This window comes from Equus asinus, chromosome 30 (genome assembly GCF_041296235.1).
Source record: "Equus asinus isolate D_3611 breed Donkey chromosome 30, EquAss-T2T_v2, whole genome shotgun sequence".
Lineage (NCBI taxonomy): Eukaryota > Metazoa > Chordata > Mammalia > Perissodactyla > Equidae > Equus > Equus asinus.
In genome coordinates, this window is record NC_091819.1 from 5138868 (window position 1) to 5165039 (window position 26172).

The 26172-nt window shown below is 37.2% G+C and overlaps 1 protein-coding gene across 1 annotated transcript in view; it reads left to right on the forward strand.

Annotated features, from left to right (window-relative positions):
- The first annotated feature begins 2892 nt into the window (after positions 1 to 2892).
- ZBTB41 (zinc finger and BTB domain containing 41) overlaps positions 2893 to 26172 on the forward strand; it is a 42053-nt gene continuing 18773 nt past the window's right edge. The window contains exons 1-6 of the mRNA XM_014829026.3: positions 2893 to 3010; positions 3647 to 4901; positions 12787 to 12994; positions 13723 to 13792; positions 15517 to 15664; positions 22794 to 22923. Of these exons, the coding sequence (XP_014684512.1) occupies positions 3779 to 4901; positions 12787 to 12994; positions 13723 to 13792; positions 15517 to 15664; positions 22794 to 22923 (1679 nt within the window). The 5' untranslated portion in view covers positions 2893 to 3010; positions 3647 to 3778. The remainder of the gene's footprint in view (positions 3011 to 3646; positions 4902 to 12786; positions 12995 to 13722; positions 13793 to 15516; positions 15665 to 22793; positions 22924 to 26172) is intronic.

Below are 26172 nucleotides of genomic sequence, written 5' to 3' on the forward strand. Positions count from 1 at the left end.
GTTTTGAATAATTTGACCATTTCATATTGCTGAATTTATTGGAATAATGTCTTATTAATTTTTAATAATTGTAGCATATATAATGTTCTCACTTCTAAAATGCCTATAGTCAATTTTGGTACAGGTTTATCAATATTATTGTTTTTTTAAAGGATCAACATTTGGATTTGCTGATCTATAAGTAAGCTTCCTTTCTATTTCATTCATTTCTGTCATCTTTTTTTTGCTTTCCTTTTTCCTTATCTTTAATTTACTTTTCTAACTTCTTGAGAACTTAGATGCTCATTAATTTTCAGCCTTTTTTTCGGAAATACATGAATTTAAAGATATAAACTACCCTTAATGCATGGTTTAAGTTCTCTCTCACAGGTTTGCTATGCTGCATTTTCATTGCCATTAAATTAAAATTATTTGGTTTCTATTGTGATTGCTTTCTTGAATCATAGGCTATTTGGAAGTTACATTAGGTTCTAATATGGTAATTTTTAATTATCATTATTATTGTTGCTATTCACTGATAATCTCATTACACTGTGGGTGGAGTATTTGTTGTTATTCCTAGATTCTTTGAAATTTGTTAATAATTGCTTTACAGCTTAATACATGATCAGTTTTTCTCAGTGCTCCATGTGCATAGTGTAGCTGCTAGGTGCAGCATTTCACTTGTGCCATTTAGGTCAATTTTGTTAATAATTTGAAAAAATTGATCTACATTCTTAGTGATTTTATCTTCTGATCTAATCAGTTACTACAAGAGCTGTGTTAAACATTTCCCTGCTCTGAATTTAGCTTGTTTTTCTCACTTTAGTTCTGTCAATTTTTAAAGAACAGGTTGAAACTATATTGTTAGAGGATTATATCCATCATTTTAATCACTATTGCTTTCATAGTTACATTCTCGTTATGTTTCTAAGATTTGGCTGTCCATAAAACAGACTTACTGCTCAATTCAGTTAAGCATGCATTGAATAATAGGTTAAAGACTAGTAAATTCCATCAGAACAAACTGTTTTGCATATATAGACATTATTAATAATGGAATGTTTTTGTAATTTTTAAGGTAAATTGTAAATAACTCATCTGAAAAGAGTGCCATTATACGCATTCAACAGGAATTACAAAACTATTATGAAAATAAGCTCTTTAGAGTTTATATTTTTTCACTTTTATTAATAACTCAATCTTTCCAGAAAGTTCTCAACTTTTAAAGTATTCTAATTTCCAAAGTTTAGCTTTATTATTTCTCTGTATCACATATTTCACTATTTCATTATTTGCTCTTGTTAAAAATTTTTTCTAGGGGCAGGACCGGTGGTGAAGCAGTTAAGTTCTCACTTTCCACTTTGGCGGCCAGGGATTCACCGGTTCAGATCCCGGGTGTGGACATACGTACCACTTGCCAAGCCATGCTGTGGCAGGCATCCAACATACAAAGTAGAGGAAGATGGGCATGGATGTTAGCTCAGGGCCAGTCTTCCTTGGCAAAAAGAGGAGGATTAGCAGCAGATGTTAGCTCAGGGCTAATCTTCCTCAAAAAAAAATTTTTTTCTACTTCTTTGGATATATTCATTTTCCACCTTGTTTTAGCCTTTCTTCTGTTTTAATATAAGACTGTATAATTATACATTTCCATCTATGTTCTAAATACTAACATAATGAGAGCTTTCATTTCGAAATTATTTTCTTAATCTGCTTCGTTACTTTTAATAATTTCTTGTTTTTTCATTTTCCTCTTAATTCCTTTTATTTCTTAAATGTTTTAAATATACTTATTTTACTTTGTTTTTGAGAATTCCGTATATTCAGGCTTTGGGTATGCAAGCCCTGCAGATACTACTTTAATAATTCTTCCACTATCTTGTTTTCACACCCACTCCCATTTAAGATGGCTAGTTTTCTCAGGATGACTCACCCAGATGATATGAATCCTTCCTTGTCTGAATTCATGCGTGAATTTTTGCTAGAAGTTTTCCTGAAGAGCTTTAACAATTTATTTTCAAATCTCCAGAAAATTAGAGACAGTCAAGTTTCCTCAGTTTCCCTCTCTCTGTAGAAGGAATTTTTCCCTCAGTTCTCCCATTGAGAGCGTGGCCCTTCCAGGTTTCCCGCTATACCTGTGTGTGTGAGGGGTGATGGATGGGGCGGGGGAAGGCGTGGGGTCACCAATCTAGTCACTCATCCTATTCGGTCTCAGCCTCTGTCTTAGTTCCCCTGTGTCTGTAACATCACATGATCTAGAACCTTGCTACCAAAACTGTGGTCCTGAGACGAGCAACATCAGCATCACCTGGGGATTCCGTTAGAAATGCAAAATCTTAGGCACTGACTCCAACAGTTGTCCTTGTGCATTTTTCTCATTTTTCTTTTGGCTTCCTTTCCTGTCCTACCAGCTGCATACTCACATACACTTGTCTCCTATGTACAATAAGAAGTTAAAACATAATTTCTGGAGCAACCGGCTGAGCCGTTTAAATCACAAAAATAACGCAACGACGCCAACATCGGTTCTCGAGATGCAGTGAACCGGGTGCTGGGACCGGCTCCCGCCCGCGGCTGCCTGGTCCATTACAAACCAGCCAATACATCCGTGAGGATGAAAGCCGTTCGTGCTACCGCGCCTCTGCTAGTTTCCTCTCAACTCCCCATCCGTCCTCTCCTCTGCCTTCAATCACCACCAAACCACCGCGAAAACCCGGACTAACGGACTCGGGGCGTAGCTGGGCTCCCCGACGGAGCAGGGAGAACTGACGGAGCATGCGCGAAGCGGAGTGCGCGCACATGCGCAGTGGCCGGCGCAGGGCAGCGCGCCCGTCTCCCCGGGTGGCTGCGAGGCTGCGCGCGCGGGTGACGTGTGCGGCGGCGGCCGAGGCGGCGAGGCGCAGGGAGGGGAAGGAGCCGCCGGGGGGGGGAGGGGGAGGGGGCTGAACCCGGAAGTGGGTAGGCGCTGGAGCGAGCGCGCCCAGAGTGGAGCTCAGCGGCTGGGAGCCAGCGGGGGAGCCCTGGGTTCCCGGTAATGGATCTGTGGGGCGTCCGCCCAGGGAGACCGGGGTGGGAAGGGGAGCGGGCCCGCCGTGGCCGAGCGCAGTCTCCGCCCCGGCAGGGCCTGGCAAGGCTCCTCTGCCTCCTTTAGCCGTCCCTCTGGTTGACCCTGCTCCGCCTGCCCTGCGCCCCTCCTGGGGCCGTGTCCTGTCGGGTGGCCTCGGCCGGGGGATCCCCTCGGTCCCCAAAGAGGTGTGCCTGGCCGCCCTGGAAAAGCATGTTAATGGAGAGACTTGGATTTCGCGGCCGCGCTGGCCTTATTGTCACCATACCAGCGCCCCTAAACCACCCATGTCGCCCTCCTCGACCTGCACCCTCAAAGATCTGGAAGGGGTCCCTCTCTCTTCTGCCTTCCCTTTATCCACCCTGTTTCTGGATCAGCCTTGAAAGGTGTTGTCTAGCTTCCTTTAAAATTATTCTTTTGTTGGCTGTCTTTTCCAACCCGGCCGTCCTTGTTCCCCGCCCTAAAATCTTAGCCACAAATGGGTGGAAGCCGTGCCTTGATCATAATTTAGTTCGAATTCAGAAAAGATTCGTGGAAATGCCGTGAAGGATTTAGGATTGCTTTGCCGTGGAGTTATTTTACGTGGTTCTTCCTCTCTTGCAGACCATGACACCCTCGGGCACGCCCCTCCAGAAGCTGTTATCCAAGACAATCTAGTTTTTTTCTTTTTCTTTTTTTACAATAAATCCCTCAAGACACTTATGAAGCTTCTTGTTCTGAAATTGTTGTACTGCAATGAAGAAAAGGAGAAAGGTTACTTCAGATCTTGACGAGAAGATCCATCTAGGCTATCATAAAGATTCTGCAGAAGGCAATGTGGCAGTGGAGTGTGACCAAGTAGCCTATGCTCATCCCACAGAAAGACCAACTCCTGAAGCTCTTCACTGTTATCAGGAACTTCCTCCCTCTCCAGATCAGAGAAAACTTTTGAGTTCTTTGCAGTATAATAAGAATTTGCTAAAGTATTTAAATGATGACAGGCAGAAGCAACCGTCTTTCTGTGACTTGCTTATCATAGTAGAAGGAAAAGAATTTAGTGCACACAAAGTTGTTGTTGCTGTTGGCAGTAGTTATTTTCATGCGTGTTTGAGCAAAAATCCAAGCACTGATGTTGTCACCCTGGATCACGTAACACACTCAGTTTTTCAGCATTTGCTTGAATTTCTTTACACATCAGAATTTTTTGTGTACAAGTATGAAATACCTCTTGTTTTAGAGGCTGCAAAATTTCTGGACATTATAGATGCAGTTAAGCTGCTGAATAATGAAAATGTTGCCACTTTTCAGTCTGAGCTAACTGAAAAGTCATCACCAGAAGAAACACTAAATGAACTAACTGGAAGACTCTCAAATAATCATCAGTGTAAATTCTGTAGTAGACATTTTTGTTATAAAAAGTCTTTGGAGAATCATTTGGCTAAAACCCACAGGTCCCTTTTGTTAGGGAAAAAACATGGGTTAAAAATGCTGGAGAGAAGTTTTTCCACAAGAAGATCAAAAAGGAATCGGAAGTGCCCTGTTAAGTTTGATGACACCAGTGATGACGAACCGGAAAGTGGTGATGGGTCAGACAATTTGAATCAAGACAATTTCGAAAAGGAAAAGTCAGATAGAAATGATTCTGAGGATCCTGGAAGTGAATATAATGCTGAAGAAGATGAGCTAGAGGAGGAGATGTCAGATGAATACTCTGACATTGAAGAGCAAAGTGAAAAAGATAATAATGAGGCAGAAGAGGAGCCTGAGGCTGGTGATTCCTTAGGAAATATTCATGAGGGGTTAACTCCTGTAGTCATTCAGAACAGTAACAAAAAAATATTGCAGTGTCCTAAATGTGATAAAACTTTTGACCGAATAGGTAAGAAAAGAAAGCTGCTTTTCTGTCTTGTCATAACTTAACTTTTCATGGATATTTTAAGGTGATAACTAAAAACTAAGCTTTGAAATTAACTTTTAAAAAGAATACTTAAGTAGGATGGATATTTGATTTTCAATACATACTTTACCCTGTTATTTTAAATTTGTTGTGATTCAAGAATTAATTTCAGTATTTATATTAGCCTTTACTTTCTCTTCCTCTTGCCCCAACAGGAGGTGACAGTTCATTAGTTCATGTATTTGGTATAAAAAGCTCCAAAGTATCAAGAATTCTGAACGTAGAGCTTTGATTTATATGCTAATTTAATTTCATAGATAAGGGCTATTTTTGAGTCATAGAAAGTTGAATTAGATTATATCAGATTGTTTGCTATTTCCCCTTGAAGATGGTAGTATGTGAGTTAGAAATATAGTCACTTTTCCCGTATCTGGTACTTTTTAGAATTGGGATGTCTCAGATTAGACTGATAGTTAAGAATAAAACTGTACTGAATGCAATTTAATTCTGTAGGTAGAGACTTTAGGAAATGTCTTAATTAGTAGTATTCCTTGGTTATGATAATAGTGAATAAATCAACTTTTCCTTTGTGGGAAAAGTCTATGTAGGAAATGCGGTGTATAACCTTAAGTTAAAAATATGTCAGTGAACATTAATTTTAAGAGATCTAATATTTGCTAATAAAATACTTTTTGGAGGTGTCTTAAATGAACGGTTCTAATGTGAACTTTCAAATTGTAACAATGAAGCGATTTCCTTATAAGTTAAAGTTAAGGAATTGTGAAATGCATTCTACCACCTATAATGATAATGGGAACATGTAAGTGCAATTCGACCTTGTGAAATTACTGGTACAGTTTGCCATATCCCCAAGTTTCTTGCAATTTTGAGTTACACGTGTAACTGATATAGGTGGAAATTGGTTTTATAAGGTATTGGTAATCATTTGCTCTCAAAATATGTGACAGTATGCACTATGGCATAACCGTGGTAACCTGTTTTTGCTTTTTATTACGCCTTTGAATATTTTTCTCTCTAAATAGGAATACTTTTGACAATCGAATTTAATAATTATTTATTACTGTTTTTACTGTGTTTGAGGCTCTGTACAACCTTGAATAAAATAACTTCTCTTGAGTAACTCAATTGGAAGCGCATACAAATACAAGTGACTTGTTAAACTCAGGCTAGATAAGTGCTCTTGTAGAGCTGTGAACAAGTGCTATGAGGGGTATACGGGGAGAAAACGACGTTTTTGGGGTGAGATATCTGAGACTATTTTATCTTTCCAATAGATTCTGCTTCTTAGACTTTGTATTCTTAGCACATATTCCTTGTATTCTGCCTTAATTTTACCTAATTTGACTTGAGATGAGCGAGCAGGGGCCAGTTCATAAATGGCGTTGAAGGCCCGGCACATAGATCTCTAACTGTTCTGTTGAATTCTGGGCGTGTGAGAGAGGGGTTCTATGTTTGAGTAAGATTGGTGAAACTGTATACTGTAATTCACAGTCGGTATTAACTCTGTCAAATTCTCTACTAAAGAAACCTGCTAATTTTACTTAACCTGGCATTTCCTCTAATTATTGTACCACAGGACACTTTTGGGATATTTCTTTCATTATCCCAAGAAACTAGAGTTCTTTTGCTTACAATTTGGGAAAATACTGCTCAAGATTAAGGTTCTGATATTCTAAGAGGAAGGTGTTTTGCAGCTTTTTTAACCAAGGGAGGCCCAGATAGTTGTGGGAATCAATAGGTCACATTGTAGGCAAATTTCCAGCCTACCTTTCTGAATGTATTTACATTACACTCCTCTTTTCTCCACTCCCCGCTTTTGCATAGCCTCATTGGGACTGCTTACGTTTCCCCAGTTTTTAGAGCAAGAGATTGAGATTGAGATTATATCATTCTGGCTTAAAAAGCATGAGCTGTGGTGATGTCAGACAGCCTGCATTTTTGAATCCAGGTCTTGGGCAAGTTACTTAACCTGTCTGTGCTTTTGTTTGCTCTTAACATAGAGTGGGATGATGCTAATAGGATGCTAATAATACCTTCTTATGAAGGTTATTAGGAGAATTAAATGAGATAGTCCTTGTGAATCACTTAAGATATTTTATGGAATTTAGAAGGTGTTCAAGGAATGCTAGCTCCTCTTATTATTCATTAATCTAATATAGTTATTAAGTGTCTTTAATATGCCAAATACTGCTAAACAGATATGAATTGATAGATCATCTGTCCTCAAGAATCTTAGAGTTTAATGAGTACATGTAAAAACACAATCATATTGCAATAAAGATAATCTTATCAGGGTAAGTACAGAGGACTGAAGGAATCAGGAAAGATTTCACAGAGCAGATAGTGTTTGAGCTGAGACCTGAAGAATAGGGAGGAATTTACAAGGTAGAGGGACCAACGTGTGCAAAGACGTTGAGGTGTGTTGTGTTCTGGAAATTGCTGGGGAGTGGGTGCTTTCAAGGTGGACAAGGAGGCATAATGGACAAGACAGATGAGAATTGGCAAGTAAATTTTGAATGGTTTTTATGCTATACAGAAGAGTTTACATTTTATCCTGTAAGTGATAGAAACTTGAAAAAACTTTGACAAAGCAAGTGACAGTCTATGGAAGTTTTACAAAGATCATGCTGGCTTCAGTGTGGAGAGGGAAATTGGAAAGGACCATAAGGATATTGCAGACTATGAAGATGGGAATTGGGAATGGGATGTGGAATGAGGGTAGTACAGAGAGTTGTGCTGAGTATAGGCTAAGTGGACTGGTGATGGCTAGAACGAAACTATGTAGAAGGAGAGGACCTATGTTTCTTAAATGTGTTCCTTTATCATCTCTATCAGAAGTCCTATTTATTCTTCAAAACAACAGGGCAAGGGCCATTTCCCAATAATCCTTCTCATATTACCCACATTCCTTTCACAGGATTTAGAAATGTCCACCTAGGCTTTTGGTTGTTATTTATCTATCTCATTAGATTGTGAGCCTGAAAGCATTATATCTTACTTTTGGTTAGTATCCTTTGTGATACTCCAGGTCATTTCAAATAAGTTTTCAGTAAGTTCTTGTTTAATTGAACTAGGCTGAAAGGTTGATGCCTGACTTTACTTTGGACTTGTAAACAGCCAGTTAGGTTTCCTTATAAACTTCCAACATTTCTGTCTCAGAGTGGGTTTATGAGAGAGAATGAATAAGCTGAGACCTTCTGCTGGAACCATTAACTCCACAGTATGTAGTGGACTAATCTGATTCCATTACTTTGGGTCTGTTATCCTTTCTGATATATTTAGGAGTTGCTTGGAGTAAGACTCCTGATCCAGTTATATTTTTCCTTAGGCTACCAGCTGGCCTGTTCTCATGCAAATGAGAGTCCTTTGACCTTTTCCCCTTAAACCAAAAACCTAGTGGGTGAAAAGGCAAAAATAGGGAGAAGATGACAGATGGAGTGAGAGAGAAAATTTGGATAATTTATCTTTTTTATTGTTCCTACTAGGAACTAAAATCTTTCCTTGGATTAAATTTACAGTCTCTTCTAGAGGTAGAAAATGTTTTATAGCTTTTTGAAAAGATGTGACTCAGACCATCCTGACAGAGATTGCACTTGGTTCTTAATAGAGAAGCATTATAATAGTGGCACAATTCTCTACTTTAAGGTTAGATATTTTAGTATTCTTTAGGGTATGTCCTATGAATAAATTCAAGGTGTAATGTAAGATTTAGCAACATCAGATACATAATGAGCTAATTTGTTGATGTTTCTCTTTGTAAAAACTGCATCCAAAATCTGATTATGGTAATTTTTCGTGACCCATATAGGGGAATAATAAATTCTGAAGCACAAGGTAACGTTTTTTCATGTGAAAATATCTTTAGTTTGTTTCTGCTGATTTAGGACACAATTTATATTGGGTTTCAGTTCAGAAAAATACTGTGGACGAAATTTCTTAATATTATGTATTTTCCGTTGGTGATCAAGAATGGTTGCGTGTAGTTTAGTATTCTCTGAAGGAATACTCTTTTTTGATTGAAAATTTGTTTGAAATGAACATTTTGATATATTATTGACTTCTCTTCACTCCGTAGAAAAAGAAGAAATAGATGTGGATGTTGACTGTGTTTGTACTGAGGAGTAGCCCCCACTCCCCTACCGTTTGATTTAAATGTGGGAGTTCTTTGCAAATTAAAATTAAAATGTGCATTAGTAAGAAGAAAGCTTTTTCACTGTAGAGATTCTTCATGTCATAGTGGATTATTCAAATTTATATATTTTCATTGGTCTCTTTGGACTTTGCTGAATTTATTTAAATCATTTTTTAAAAATTTTGGCTGTCTCAGTTTAAATTTCCAAACTTTCTGTTTTCTTTTTCGTGGTTAAGTCTTGCTAAGTCTACTAGTCTGCAGGAAAATGGAAGTTAATAGTTAAAAGTGGCTTTGACTTTTAATTTAACTGCCATTTTATTGGTTTTAATATTCAACTACATGTAACCTACTTTTTATTTGCAAGTAGGAAAGAATTTCTTGCCTTTAAATACAGGGAAAATGTAACTAATTATTAATTGAACATCCTTCCAGCAAAGGCGTTTTCATAGAAAATAAAGATTTGGTGAAAAATTTTTCGTATACTTTGAGATTTTTATTAAGTTGCTGTTCCTGTTCACTTGGGTATAAAAATGAGGAGATTTAAGCATTTGAGGCTTGATAAGTTATCTTTCAGTCTTGAGAATCTGTGTGAAACATGCATGGTCAATCCCCAGTTAGGAATGGACCTATTCCAGAAATCACTTATAAGTTAGTCATTTAAAAATTGAATAGTGTACTCTTGATTTGTTTACTTTTTTTTTTTTTTACCACAGGTAGGTATCATCTACATAATTTAAAAAGCAAGTTTTAAAAAAACGAAAAAAATCTTTTTTTTAAATTCCATACAGTGTCCTCTATCTTTTCCAAATTAAAATTGAAGAATATTAATACATATTGATAATGTTTGGATTCTGTAGCTTATCTCATATCTCATGTGTAACAAATGTTAAGGTATCCAAAACAAGTATGCCATATTATAATAATAAAGAATAAAATCAACTCAGAAAACATTTTCCCCAAGAAATTACATTATACCAGTAGTGTTCTGGTTATACCCTGCAAAAAGTAATGTAAATCCGTGTTTTTCCAATTTTTTTGGATGGTTCAAGGTCAGCAATATGTTATTATGAATATACATACTTATACCTGTGTGCTCATACATAAATCGAAGCAAAAAAGTTTTATGAAACTAGTGTGAATGCTCTGTTTTCTACTCTATTCTATTCGTTTTTTCCTCCCAATGCTAGTCACAACCCAAGGAACTGATTTCATGAACACTGATGACCTTAGTTTGTCAAACACTGATCTAAACCATAATGTAGTGCACTCTTGTTTTACAGAACCTATTTATTATTTGTGATGTCTGTAAAAAGTCATTCCAGGTTTCACCTTGGGATGCACAGGAACACCTTTCGCCCAATAAAGTCCTGTATTAGAGCTCATCCCTTGAGCACAGCAGGGGCAGTGGTGGTGGTAGGGTGTGTATGTATGTGTAAGTGAAGCGTACGCCCCAGCAGTGGCGGAGGAAGAGCTGAGATACGAGGCAGTTTTAGCAGTGGCCAGGAGAGAAGGCGAAGTGCTTCCAGTGTTGTGAGACAGCTGAAACCTCAGTTTGAGCTGTTATAACATATACTCATAAATCAGCTGTATCCATATTTATATTTGAGATGTCCCTACACGTCCATACTGTGACTTGTAATCTATATAATAGTAATAATGACTAATATTTTAGTGCTTACTATGTGCTGGGATGTTTTAAGTGTTGTGAATATATTTACTCATTCACTTCTCACAACCTCATGAAGTGTTAATCAGTGTTGGTAGAGAGAGGTTAAATTATTAGCTTAATTAAGATCACACAACTAATTTAGCACGTGCCCAAGCATTGACTGAGTTTTCTGACTATATGCAGGTAAAAAAGGCGTAGACCACTATCTGTATGGTCTGTATCTAAATACCTAATGGATTTTTCATTATACTTTTGTTTTTCTTTGCTTATGATTGTTATCTTCCCTACCTTAAGGAAAATACCTTGTTCCCTTTCCTCAGTATTCTTTATGTAAGTGCAATGTAATTAATTTTTAGATAATATTCTACATGTTCATTAAATTTAATCATATATAGGATACATAATAAATTGGTGAATTTATTTTATTAAGTAGACAAGTAATTATGATAACCTTTTTTTCTTCAGTGCCCTTGGAATACTTGGGTTTTTTCTGATTTCCATTATATATGTGTATATATGATGTATCTTTTTTTTTTTAAGTGTGTGACTGAAATGCTAGACTTTTGCATTAGCCTTCGCCTGAAGAAAAATTTATACATTTACTTTGCAGGACAAAGCAAAGCTAAACTGCTAATTGAAAATTGCTCTTCATATGGATAGTATTTTTTCTTATTTTTATTGCCTGTTGCTTGAAAGTGTCCTTAATTGAAATTTCTACTTTCAGCTGCTAGGTGTGCTCATTCACAGCTTTGATTACAGAGTAATAATAATAGCCAGCATTAATTGGTAGCTTATAATGCCAGACACTGTTGTGAGTGCTTTATGTATATTCATTTATTCTTATGACAGTCCTCTGAGGTAAATATTATTCCATTTTAATTTTTATTTTATACATTTTTAATATTCGATTATTACTTTTTCAGATGAGAAAGATTTGACGCTTAAAAAGGTTTTGTGTCCAAGGTCACATAGGCTGCCATTTAAAGCTGCAGTATTCATTTCCAGGTCATGGATCCAGGGTCAGAGCTCTGGCCTTTGATGCTGCTCTGCCTCTGTAACGTGGACATCTATATTCTAAATAATGATGTAAAAGAATTTTAGTCTGAGTAGGAATATAAGTAAAAAGTAAGCCACATGTATATTTTTCCTTCATTTTTTTATTGTAACTTTTCTCTTTGGAAAGTCTACGTTGAAATTCTTGATTCTTTCTATAGGAAATACCTGTAATATTTGTATAGAACTCAGAGATGTATTCAAATTATAATACAAATTTCACATTAGTATGACTGCAGGTGTCTACATATTATATCTGTTCATCTTACTGTTTTTCCGCTTTCTCTGATATTGCCCGTGTATGTTGTTGGCTTCAGCAGTTTATTTGAAGCATGTAGTCAGGTACAGGCGATTTTCTTGTTTCCTAGTGTTTCTGAGTTGGAGGGGTCTCATATGAAAGGGCTGTGGTGAAGTTTAGGGTTTGTTGAGTATTCCAGAGTTGTAGTACCCTTTCCGGGTGACCTTTTGTGGGAAGAGAGATGAAAATATCATATATTATAAGATATATAAAATATCATTTTGCCTTTTTAGGATTTTTTAAAAGGACTGTCAGATCTGAAAATTCCTCTGTTTCATGCGTATACGTACTGAAAATGAAATGTGAAAATACTATATCTTAAATGATGAGTGGATCTTTTCCTGAAGGTCACTTTTAAACTAAAAGAATATATTTTAAAGTTTTTATTTAAGCTCAGAGAATTTGCCAACAGAATCTTAAGCAAATTTCCCAAAATTCTTGATTTTTAAAATGTTTAAATATGAATAAGTGGTTTTTTTTAAATGACCCAAGTTTTTGAGGAAAGGGATACTTTGAGCAGTAAGCTCGTCTGTGAGGTTTATCAGAGATATATACTTAGGTAAACTTTTTTCTAGTTTCTGATGTGGGTGTGGGTACTAAATATGTTATTATTCATGAGATTTTATTCCACTGTCAAATTGCAGCCACTATGTGGTAAGTGTACTGAATTTAATTTTAATTTCTCTTTTTATAGGGAAATATGAGAGCCACACACGTGTTCACACAGGTGAGAAGCCCTTTGAGTGTGATATTTGTCACCAGCGCTATTCGACAAAGTCTAACCTAACTGTTCACAGAAAGAAGCACAGTAATGAAACAGAATTTCATAAGAAGGAGCACAAGTGCCCTTACTGTAATAAACTTCATGCAAGCAAGAAGACTTTAGCCAAGCATGTTAAGAGGCAAGTATTATCTTGCTTCCGTAATACACTTGATTGTGCCTTCTGATTTAAGTATGGAGTAAGCTGAAAACATCTATGGAGTGCTGCTCTCCAGTTCTTTCATCGCTTAACGTTTTGCAGACTGCAAATTTATTAAGAAAAGAGCAGCCAATGTTAGTTCATATTTTTTATTAATGCTGTTGAGCTGAAGTTTTTTGATGTTGAAACCAGATCTGTAGTCTATACTATAGAGATTTAAGACAGAGCATTTTCATTATCCTGTTTTCTGTGTTGGGTTTGGGCAAGTATGTTTTCAAAATGTAGTGTTTTAGAACTCTAGGAGACTTATTTCTCATGCTCAGCTTTGTCTTTAGTGTATAAAAACTTGTGTGAGAAGAATGCTTAGTACAGTTTGCATATTTAACTCTAAGAAATTAAATTTACTGAAATCTGGACTAAAAAAAGAATCGAGTGAATTACCTTAAGATTGATTATCTGTGAATAGCTAGGTTCCTGAATATATTTAGAACATGATTAGGCTTTTCTTTGACTATTTCTGCATAAATTTAGGCGTACGCATTCATTTATTAAAATGATAACGATACCTATAATAAAGTACTCACATGTGCCTGCCTCTTTAAGAAAAGAATCGGTGATTGGTTCTTATAATCACTGTCAACAGATCCTATGGAATATTGACTTAACTACTGTAACTTTTCTCTAATAATCTTTTTATTTTTTTCTTACAGATTTCATCCTGAAAATGCACAAGAATTTATTTCCATTAAGAAGACTAAGAGTGAAAGTTGGAAATGTGATGTAAGAACTTTTCATTTGCAGTAGAAAACCAAAATAAATGTAATGTTACCTTTTGGGAAGACAATTAGATTTTAAAGTAAAGTATAATATAAGTAATATAAACTTATCTCACTTTTAGATCTTTCTTTTATACAAAGTTATCCTAATATTTTTATAAATTAAGCCTGGTATGAGTTAGTTTTTAGGTTATGGACCTGAGAAATAAAAATTGTACTTTTTATTTCTATTATAATCACTAAACCATATATTTACTGTGGCGTTACTGTTGCACAGAGTATAAAATGTTAGAATTTTCCCTCCATTTCTGATTATTTGTTGCTACACACGAACACCTCAAAACTTAGTGACCTTAAACAACCGTTTTATTTTATCTTACCATTTTGTGGGTCAGTAATCTAAATTTGGGGCAGCGCTTTGCTAGGTAATTCTTCTGTTCCACATGGTTTCAGCTGAAGTCACTCAGTTGTTTTCAGCTGGTGGATGGTCTGATCTGGTCTGGTTTGTGGCCACTGTTAAAGCTGCGCACTCTCACGGCCAGCAACGTGGTGCTGACCAACAGCTAGTTGCTCAGCGAAGACAGGTGGCTGGGGGCCTTGATTCTTCTCCACTTTGGTCTCTTCCTCGGGCCCCTTGAGCTTCCTTGTAGCATGGCATCTAGACTCCAAGAGTGAGTGCGTGTTCCAAGAAGCCTGGGTAAAAACTATAAGGCTTTTTACCGACCAGCCTCTGAGGTCTCAGAGCACCACTTCCAACACTTTCTGTTGGTCAAACAAGTGACTACAGCCAGGGGAATTTAAGGAGTGGGGAATTAGTCTCTATTTTTCATTGGTAGGAGTAGCAAAGAATTTGTAGATATCTTTATTCTACCACTCTCCCTAAAGGACTTTTCCATTATTTAGGTAAATATTGTTTAAAGGAACCACCAGCTATCATTTTGTCTTCTTTACGCCCAGGCTTCAATTTATATATACAGCAAAGTTCTCACATTTCTCTGATTTTCGCCTATAGGAATTGAAGTTAATTCTTAATTATTTGGATCTACATGAGTTGGTTTCTTCTCTTACTAAGTTTCATCATCCTTAGCTGTAAAATGATGATAATTATATCTACCTCATGGGATGATTGTGACAATTAAGTAAAATAATCTGTGGATTACTTAGCATTGTGTCTGGTATATAGTACATGCTATATTATGATCACTGTGCCGTTGTTATTAGAGCAACCCCTCCTTCCCCTTTTTAAATCTGATGTCTGCCAAATTTCTTTAAAAAGCTATGTCTCTTCTTTCTGCCCACTTCAAGAAATAAATTTTAAAATGATTTTTCTGTAGTTTCGTACTCCTGTTTCTAATCAAATATATGGCAATAATGGTAAAACCATTTATTCGGGACATATAAGTGGTTTAAAATATAAGTTTAATGGATTTAGAAATCTTGACTAGAATTAAGAATGTAAGATTACTCTCCAATCTTGGAAATTAGCCTATTAGAAATGTAAGGAGTAGAAATTTGTCTCCCTTGAGTACTAATTTAAATAATTCCTTACTGTAATTCATCCAAGGTGTTTTTCTGTACAGTTGGAATTTGATTATACTTTTGGTAAGTTTTCTGTTGGGAGAAATTTCTCTTTAGCTGCTTGAATTTATGTGTTTATTTCTCATCATGAGCTTTGTATTTTAATTTTTAATTCGGGTTCCCTTACATTTTATGTACATTTTCTTTTAGATTTGTAAGAAATCTTTTACTCGAAGGCCCCACTTGGAGGAACACATGATTCTGCATTCTCAAGATAAACCTTTTAAGTGTACCTATTGTGAAGAACATTTCAAATCACGATTTGCACGGTTAAAGCATCAAGAAAAGTTCCATCTGGGTAAGCGAATTGCTTTTTCTAAAAGCAGCCGTGGCAATGACTGATTATCATGTCATGCTGGAGGAGCCTGCTGCTGTTGGACCACTTATGAGAAGGAAGTCATATAAATTGGGGGGAGTACTGGATCTGCTGCAATTCCTAGAGATGAGTAAATGTGTGTGTTTAATTTTTTGCTGGCAGTGTGTCTGTGGTCATAAACTGCATTTATTCACAGATGGTTATTGGATATGTTTGTGAATTTTTAGGATAAGGCTTTTTGTTTTGGAAAAAACTCATTTTTCAGAGAGTGCAATAAATTTTAGTATATTTGGAGTTTAGTATTGTATTTGATGCATTCCCCTCTATAGCTTATGGCCAAGGTGGAGACTTGTGTCCTAGATGGTAGTACATTTAGGTACATTTATGACAATTAATCCCAATAATAAATTGTCACCCCAAGTGGAGGCCTTTTCCTTGTTGTCCTCTTCAGTGTTTTTATTGAGAACTTGGATCAAAATAGATACTTGATGCTTATGAAGTTTGCAGATGACATAAAGCCGGCAGGGGTAGTTAATATAGCAGAAAATGAAAATGTAAAGAAAATCCCTGTGCTGTACAAAAGGTTAAAACAAATTAAGTTAATTAAGAATAAATGCAAAGTCATAAACATGGGAATGATCTGAGTTTTAGTCGTTGGGGTTTGCAGAACTGAAAAATACTGCAGAATCCAAACTCCTCATTCCACAGAGGTGCCGAGTGGCAGAAGCTTTTTAGGCATGATCTGAACCAATAACGTCAGATGACTGACAAAAACCATTGTAGTCTTAAACTATATTCATAGAAATGTATTGTTCAGAGTTAGGGAGATAATCATCTCACTGATTTTAAATTGATAGGGTTAGTATTTCCTCTCAGCATTTCTAAGATGCCATCACATGGAAATACATTTTGTGATGACTGGAACCGTGGTTGGAGACATTTATGGTTGCATGTTGCATGTGTGAAGTTTCTTTAGGCATTAGTTCCAGGAAAAACAGTTTCTATTGGGGAATTGGTGGACTTCTTCCTTTTTGAAATGAGAACCATAGGTAATCTTTTTTTGTCCCACCTTGTAGAAACATCAGAGCCAAATCTAATAATTTTTATTATTAACGTATTTGCTTCCACTTCCTTTTTCTGTTCTTGATATTGTATTTCAACTTTCATTAAATACATCAGTTGGTAAATAAATAGACATTCTAAGGACATTGAGTGGAAATTCTAAAGTATAGGTTTATTTATTTTTTTTTTATTAATGTTATGATAGATTGCAACCTTGTGAGATTTCAGTTGTACATTTTTGTTAGTCATGTTGTGGGTACACCACTTCCCCCTTTGTGCCCTCCCCCCACCCCCCCTTTTCCCTGGTAACCACCGATCAGATCTCCTTATCAATATACTAACTTCCACCTATGAGTGGAGTCATATAGAGTTCGTCTTTCTCTGACTGGCTTATTTCGCTTAACATAATACCCTCGAGGTCCATCCACGTTGTTGTGAATGGGCCAATTTTGTCTTTTTTTATGGCTGAGTAGTATTCCATTGTATATATACCACATCTTCTTTATCCAATCATCAGTTTCTGGGCATGTAGGTTGGTTCCACGTCTTGGCTATTGTAAATAATGCTGCGATGAACATAGGGGTGCAACGGACTCTTGAGATTTCTGATTTCAGGTTCTTAGGATAGATACCCAGTAATGGGATGGCTGGGTCATAGGGTATTTCTATTTTTAACTTTTTGAGAAATCTCCATACTGTTTTCCATAGTGGCTGTACCAGTTTGCATTCCCACCAACAGTGTATGAGGGTTCCTTTTTCTCCACAACCTCTCCAACATTTGTCGCTCTTGGTTTTGGATGTTTTTGCCAATCTAACGGGTGTAAGGTGATATCTTAGTGTAGTTTTGATTTGCATTTCCCTGATGATTAGCGATGATGAACATCTTTTCATGTGTCTCTTGGCCATACTCATATCTTCTTTTGAGAAATGTCTGTTCATGTCCTCTGCCCATTTTGTGATCGGGTTGTTTGTTTTTTTGTTGTTAAGCAGTGTGAGTTCTTTGTATATTATGGAGATTAAACCTTTGTCGGATAAGTGGCTTGTAAATATTTTTTCCCAATTAGTGAGCTGTTGTTTTGTTTCAATCCTGTTTTCCCTTGCCTTGAAGAAGCTCTTTAGTCTGATGAAGTCCCATTTGTTTATTCTTTCTATTGTTTCCCTCAACTGAGGAGTTATAGTGTCTGAAAAGATTCTTTTGAAACTGATGTCAAAGAGTGTACTGCCTATATTCTCTTCCAAAAGACTTATTGTCTCAGGCCTAATCTTTAGGTCTTTGATCCATTTTGAGTTTATTTTGGTGTGTGGTGAAAAAGAATGGTCAATTTTCAATCTTTTGCATGTGGCTGTCCAGTTTTCCCAGCACCATTTGTTGAAGAGACTTTCTTTTCTCCATTGTAGGCCCTCTGCTCCTTTGTCGAAGATTAGCTGTCCATAGATGTGTGGCTTTATCTCTGGGCTTTCAATTCTGTTCCATTGATCTGTGGACCTGTTTTTGTACCAGTACCATGCTGTTTTGATCACTGTAGCTTTGTAGTATGTTTTGAAATCAGGGATTGTGATTCCACCGGCTTTGTTTTTCTTGCTCAGGATTGCTTTAGCAATTCGTGGTCTTTTTTTGCCCCATATGAATTTTAGGATTGTTTGTTCAATTTCTGTGAAGAATGTTCTTGGGATTCTGATTGGGATAGCATTGAATCTGTAGATTGCTTTAGGTAGTATGGACATTTTAACTATGTTTATTCTTCCAATCCATGTGCATGGAATGTCTTTCCATCTCTTTATGTCATCGTCAATTTCTTTCAAGAAAGTCTTGTAGTTTTCATTGTATAGATCCTTCACTTCCTTGGTTAAGTTTATCCCAAGGTATTTTATTCTTTTCGTTGCGATTGTGAATGGGATTGAGTTCTTGAGTTCTTTTTCTGTTAGTTCAGTGTTAGTGTATAGAAATGCTACTGATTTATGCACGTTAATTTTATACCCTGCTACTTTGCTGTAGTTTTTGATTATTTCTAATAGTTTTTCTATGGATTCTTTGGGGTTTTCTATATATAAGATCATGTCGTCTGCAAACAGCGAGAGTTTTACTTCTTTGTTACCTATTTGGATTCCTTTTATTTCTTTTTCCTGCCAAATTGCTCTGGCCAGCACCTCCAGTACTATGTTGAATAGGAGTGGTGAAAGTGGGCACCCTTGTCTTGTTCCTGTCCTCAGAGGGATGGCTTTCAGTTTTTGTCCATTGAGTATGATGTTGGCTGTGGGTCTGTCATATATGGCTTTTATTATGTTGAGGTACTTTCCTTCTATACCCATTTTATTGAGGGTTTTTATCATAAATGGGTGTTGGATCTTGTCGAATGCTTTCTCTGCATCTATTGAGATGATCATGTGGTTTTTGTTTTTCATTTTGTTGATGTAGTGTATCACGTTGATTGACTTGCGGATGTTGAACCATCCCTGTGTCCCTGGTATAAATCCCACTTGATCATGGTGTATAATCTTTTTGATGTATTGCTGTATTCGGTTTGCCAAAATTTTGTTGAGGATTTTTGCATCTATGTTCATCAGTGATATTGGCCTGTAGTTCTCCTTCTTTGTGTTGTCCTTGTCAGGTTTGGGGATCAGAGTGATGTTGGCTTCATAGAATGTGTTAGGGAGTACTCCATCTTCCTCAATTTTCTGGAACAGTTTGAGAAGAATAGGTATTAAGTCTTCTTTGAATGTTTGGTAGAATTCTCTAGAGAAGCCGTCTGGTCCTGGACTCTTATTTTTGGGGAGGTTTTTGATTACCGTTTCTATTTCCTTACTTGTGATTGGCCTATTCAGATTCTCCATTTCTTCCTGATTCAGTTTGGGGAGATTGTAGGAGTCTAGGAATTTGTCCATTTCTTCCAGGTTGTTCAATTTGTTGGCATATAGTTTTTCATAGTATTCTCTCATGATCTCTTGTATTTCATTGGTATCTGTTGTGATTTCTCCTCTCTCATTCCTAATTTTATTTATTTGCGATTTCTCTCTTCTTTTCTTGGTGAGTCTGGCTATATAGGTTTATTTTTAATTTAGAAAATTTTTTAAGTATTGGAACTTACAAATTGAAGTAACTTGTCTTGTACAGTAGTTACTTTCCTCCCAGTGAAAGTATACAAGCAGGTACTGAACTGATCAGAGGTTAGTGTTGTCGAAGAGAGCATTCCTGAAAAGGTGGTCAAACCAGGAGATTTTTATGATTTGTTGTTAAAGGATTATTTTTCTATCATGCTCCAGGGTTTCAATAAGGAGAAGTGTCTCAGAAATCCTAGGTAGTAAGATTTAGCTAACCTGCTAACTAAAGTTTACTGAAGCAAATACCCAAGGGAAGTACATTCACCATGCAAAGTAGTAAATATTTATTGAACAACTGTTAACTATATGATCAGCTCTGCGTTAGGATCTAGAGACACAATTCCTGCCAAATTAAATTACAGCCCCCTGGGTAATCAAACTAGTAAATAAACCATTACATTATAATGCTATGCCCACTCAGATATTTCACAAGTGATTAGATAGTTTGTATAATTTTTAATAAGAGTTGACATTTACTATGTTAGGTTGGCATTTACGGGAACTAAAGTTTAATAGGAGTGGCGTGATATAGAACTGGAAGGTAGGAGACTTTATATCCAGGCTTGTTTTCCACGTCTGACTTCGCTGCTCACTGTGTGAGCTGGTGCAGCCTTGCAGAGTGCCAGCCTCGTTTATGAAACAGGGTTGACACCTGCCTCCTAGACATTGTCATGAGGATTTAATGAGGTAACGCGTGTGGAGAGCCAAGGATAGAGCCAGGCCTGGTTTGCTTTGCTTTCTCTTTCTCTGAATATATTATCGTTTATAGTATTATAAGTATTAATTTTCAAACCTTTGAGAAATACGGTTTGTGAAATAAAACAGTAGCTTTCCATTTTTGACCGTCATTATTTATGAAAAAAATATACCAAATAGGATATACACACACACACTTAGATACTCAGCTTTGCGTCCCATTTCTGTACTTCTCTTTCCTGGAATCACTGAATATTTCAGATAAGTGGTTCAAGTCTGGGGTGTGGTCCAAGTATTTGCATTTCTAACAAGTTTCCAGGTGATGCTGGTGCTGATGGTCCAGATACCACACATCTGACACACCTGAGAATTACTGCTTTAGGTTATTCAAAGCCACACGTGTGCTCCCCACATTAGGGTTACATATTCTGTAAATCAGAGGGAGAGATATCTGAGAAACACAATCTGAACACTTAGGGGAGAAGAATTTTTAATATAGCTCTATTTATAAGTGCAGAAGTTACAGTTTGGCTTTAAAAAGTCAGATCTTCTCATTCTGTCCTATCTAGAGTGTTGGCATGAAAATCAGCTTTAGTTTTAAGTTCCCAGCACAGCTTCATAAATAAAAGTTCAAAGAAGTTTGGCTGCATGCAAAACTGGATATCCAGTACAGGAAAAAAACTATAGTTGGTATTTTCTTTGAAGAACCCTGATAAGTAACAACATGAAAGAGAATGCTCCTTTCTTCCTTCACCCAGCTGGAGTCTTCAGTAATACATACAGTTATTACTTTATAAAAAGTTTTACAGGTAGCTATTTCACTCTTCCCTAACACGCACTTCCCATAACAAGCACATCTTGGCACTTTTATTTGCTTCCTCTATTTTTTCAACTCTGTAAATGTTGACTCTCGTTTTCCCAACTTCTTGGAGCCTCTTGCTAGGGGGAGGGATGTGAGAGGGAGTGGAGGAATTTTTCTTAGTGCTTTAGTAAACCTAGTGCTAGGTATGAATTAAGAATCAATCAATACTTGTTGAATGAGTTAAGGAATGAATAAAAGACTCAGATGCCAACAAAGATGAAATATTAGAGATTTTAAATATGCTAAAGATAATACCATATACATTTTGAGGTCATCTCTCATTTCTCATGTGCAAAAACATGTTGAAACTCCCCCAAAACTACTGTGGCTATGCACACTTTTGCTTGTAGACATTTTTCTGAATTCTAGTGTCCAAATGCCATTTTCTTTCCATTGTGCTATTATGATTAATTCTTCCTTAGAATTTTCTTCTTCGGTTTACTTTTCCTAATTCTGAGACATCTTCTTCCAGATACACAGCTCCCTTGACCTGCATATACTGTACTTCTTTTTCACACATCCTTCGTCTTCCTTTTAGTTCTCCATTCAGCAGAACTCTGTCTTCTTCTCTCCAGTTGTTGATTTGGTAAAATCGTGGTGAAATTGGGAATCCAGCTAGCGTCAATATTACTGTGAGAAATCTGGGTTTAATGTTGTAAGACTGAATAGAAATGGGCCACAATATTTTCAATCTGGTCAACATCATTCCAAGTTTGTGATTATAAGGAACAGCAATACATCTCCAAACCATGAGTTCTCTTAAGTCCTCTGTTTATTCTTCCACAGTTTCTCATTACCTCCTTTTCCCAGAAGTTTACTGTGTAACATTTTCTACTTGTTTCAGTCTGATTTCAAACTAGGAATCGGCCATTTCAATTTGTTAACTCATTAGCTTATTTTTTTTTTTTTTTTAAAGATTTTTTTATTTTTTTTCCTTTTTTTTTTCTCCCCAAAGCGCCCCGGTACATAGTTGTATATTCTTCGTTGTGGGTCCTTCTAGTTGTGGCATGTGGGATGCTGCCTCAGCGTGGTCTGATGAGCAGTGCCATGTCCGCGCCCAGGATTCGAACCAACGAAACACTGGGCCGCCTGCAGCGGAGCACGCGAACTTAACCACTGGGCCACGGGGCCAGCCCCCTAACTCATTAGCTTATTCGGCATTTATTATATTAGATGCCAGGCCGTATACTCAGCTCTAGGAAAATAGAGATGATTGTAACCTGACATCTGCAAATAAACGATCTAGAAGGGAAGAGAAAACTAAAAATAAATAATTACAGTGTGTTATGATATATGCACTGATGGTAGTAGGTATAAATTTATAACATAGCTACTAAATTTCATTTAGTATCTACTCTTTAAACTTTAGATGCACACTCTTCTTTCCTTTTAGGTCCTTTTCCATGTGATATATGTGGTCGTCAGTTTAATGACACTGGAAATTTGAAACGCCATATAGAATGTACCCATGGTGGGAAGAGAAAATGGACTTGCTTTATCTGTGGAAAATCCGTACGAGAAAGGTGAGGAGTTACCTACACACCCAGAAAAATCCTGGTAGTGTGTGTAGAAATCATTAACAAATATAGTTTATAAGGATTAGGGTAATGCAAGACACAAGATACTTGAATCATGCTTTAATTTAAAATTTAAGGATAAAAGAAATTATGTAAGATGTTATTGAAGGTAATATGAAGTCAGGATTTGCAGGTTTAGATTTAATGTAGGTATCATTTTTTCTGTTTCTGAAACCTCACTATGAATACATTAAAGGTCGTTCATTTATTTTAAAGACAGTAAGCTACAGAGACGGGGGAACAGAAAGGTGACAAGAGCAGCACAGGTTTGGAAGCTAGAAAGCAGATGGATCAGTGGTAACTGACTTAGCAGATCTAAGAATGGCAGATCCCAAATTGGCAATGGAGAAATCAAGAACCTAGTTTACATCACAGAACCCACAAAAGGTACAGTGAGCGGCAGTATCAGATACCTGTGGGACTAGGGTGAAGGACGGAGGAACAAGGAGCACGAGAGGAGAAACTGCTTGAGAAGTTAGACCGTTGGGTCCTCCATCACCCACACAGGCCATTGCTGCTGGCACCTCCCATCTCCCACCTCGGCAGATGTCTGGACCAGAGTAGCCATGATGCTGTAGGATGGAATGCATTCTGAATGCTGAAAGCAGTGAGCCCCAGGCCTTATCTCTGCTGACACCTTGGCTTTTAGATTTTACCCTCTGAGCAGCAGATCAGAACACAATTCCTTGAAAACCTGAGCACCGAAGGTCCAATATATTTGCTAACAAATAGTACACCCAGCTCACCTACAGTGAAGCAGGGTCATCAAGGCCCACCTGTGCTTTGACCTTAGCCACTCACACTTAATCATCTGCAGATGGTGAGGAGTTACAAGACAGAACTGTGTTGTGTTTCCATCACAAACAAAGCAAAAACCTGAAGGAAACGTTATACAGGAAGGAAACTTACAAAAAAAGAAGTAGACAATTATTATTAATATCCCCAGTGGAAGCTATCGAATCCATTAGGCAAGAACAGAGTAACTCTATAAGAACAGAGTTGCTATATAGAAGAGTCACATAACAAATCACAGCTCCCAGAAATTCAAAGCATGACAAAGTAAACACCTTAATGGAAGGATTGAAAGGGACAGTTGAGGGAATCTTCCAAAAAGCAAAGCAAAAAGATACAGAAATGTAAAATAAAGATTAGAACTTTAGAAAACCAGACAAGAGGTCCAGAAAGAAAGAACAGAGAAAATGGAAGGAAAAAAAATCGTCACTGAAATAATGCAAGATGATTTCCCAGCACTGGGGGACACAAGTTGTGAGACAGAATTGACCATCATATGCTTAGGACATTAGATGAAAATAAACCCACTCCAAGGTACATCGTTACATTTCAGAACACTGAGGACAAAGAGAAGCTTCTCAATGCTTCTGCTTTTTCTAGGGAAAAAAGACACACACATTGAGGGGCCGGCCTGGTGGCGCAGCGGTTAAGTTCACATGTTCGGCTTCTCAGAGGCCCGGGGTTCGCTGGTTCGGATCCTGGGTGCGGACGTGGAACGGCTTGACAAGCCATGCTGTGGTAGGCATCCCACATATAAAGTAGAGGAAGATGGCCATGGATGTTAGCTCAGGGCCAGGCTTCCTCAGCAAAAAGAGGAGGACTGGCAGTAGTTAGCTCAGGGCTAATCTTCCTCAAAAAAAAAGTTAAAAAAAAAAACACACACACTGAATTAAGAGTTAGAATTACTTGGACTTCTCTCTCAATAGCAACACTAGAAGTAAGATAATGCAGTTGTACCCTTCAAAGTTCTGAAAGAAAGTAATTTTCAACCTAGAATTCTGCTTTTAGTCAAACTAACAATCAAGTCTGAGGATAAAATAAAGACATTTTTCGTGATGTCAAAAAATTAGCCTTTGCTATACTCTTTCTCATGAAGCAACTAAAAGGTGTGCTTCAGCGGAATGAGAAAGTAAACTGATGAAGAGGAAGACAAGAGCTACAGGAAACAGAAATTCTAATACAGGAAGGAGGGAAAGGGAGTTCAAAGGAGCATGGTGAATGAAGATCCCAGGATGTCAGATGTGCAACATATGTATGTTATGGGTAGCCAGTCCACACTAGTAGGAGTCATGACCTATGACATGTTGAGGGTGGTCACTGCTAAGATGTCTGCTGGCATGTCTCCTCTTTTAACTATGGACAGACTGCTAGAGCAGGTCTGACGCAAAATCTTTTCTTTTTTTAACTGTGGTAAGAACATTTAGCCTGAGAACTACCCTCTTAACAAATATTTAAGTGTACAGTACAGTATTGTTAACTGTAGGCACAGGTTGTACAGGAGTTCTTTAGAACTTACTCATCTTGCATAACTGGAACTTTATACCCGTCAAACCGCACCTCCACATTTCCCCCTCCCTGACCTAGATTCCTATCTGTACTCTGCCACCATATAGTACCTGTATGCTAATCAGGTTCCTACTTTTGTCTTTGTGCCTTGCTGTTCAATTTAACTGAGAATATTCATTTCATTTCACAGAAATGTTCTTTTTTGACCTATCCATGAGAATTAGAGGTAGGTCATGGGAAGCTTAGAAGCAAAATATATACAGCAGCCTACTTACTTTGTATTTCTGCCAGACTTCCAGTACCTGGTCCCCTCTGGCTTGTCAGATGCTCTGATTGTGACGAACCCTATGTTTTCCAGTATTTATTCCTGACTTTACCCACTGACATGCTGGAAAGGGCTCTCGCTAATGCTCAGGGAAGCTACAGCGAGACTTCGACACAGAGACCCTGTGCATCTTCTCTTGTGGGTCCTTATCTAATAGTGGCAATGTTGATACGTTTGTGCTTGCTACTCAGGTGTTCAAAAACATACGATATATTGTTTGGTGATATGTACTACATAGGTAGTAGAACAAATGAAAAAGAAAGAGAATCCTTGACATAAATGGTTATTTCTGAGAGAGGGAGGCTGAGATCAAGGAGGAACATGCCAGTCATTCTAAGGTGTGTAACGTTCTGTGTCTTTTCCTGCATAGTATTCGACACTATTCCTGAAACAGTGTAATTCAGTAAATAAAAGTTCCATCATTTAAAAAAATTATAAATGCCACTTTCTTGAAATAACAGATGGATATGATGGCAGAATAGGAAAATCAGTATGCTGTATTCATCTGAGAACTTATATTTACAGATTGATAAATTACAAAGTTTATGCATTATAAATTCTTTTTTTCCTCT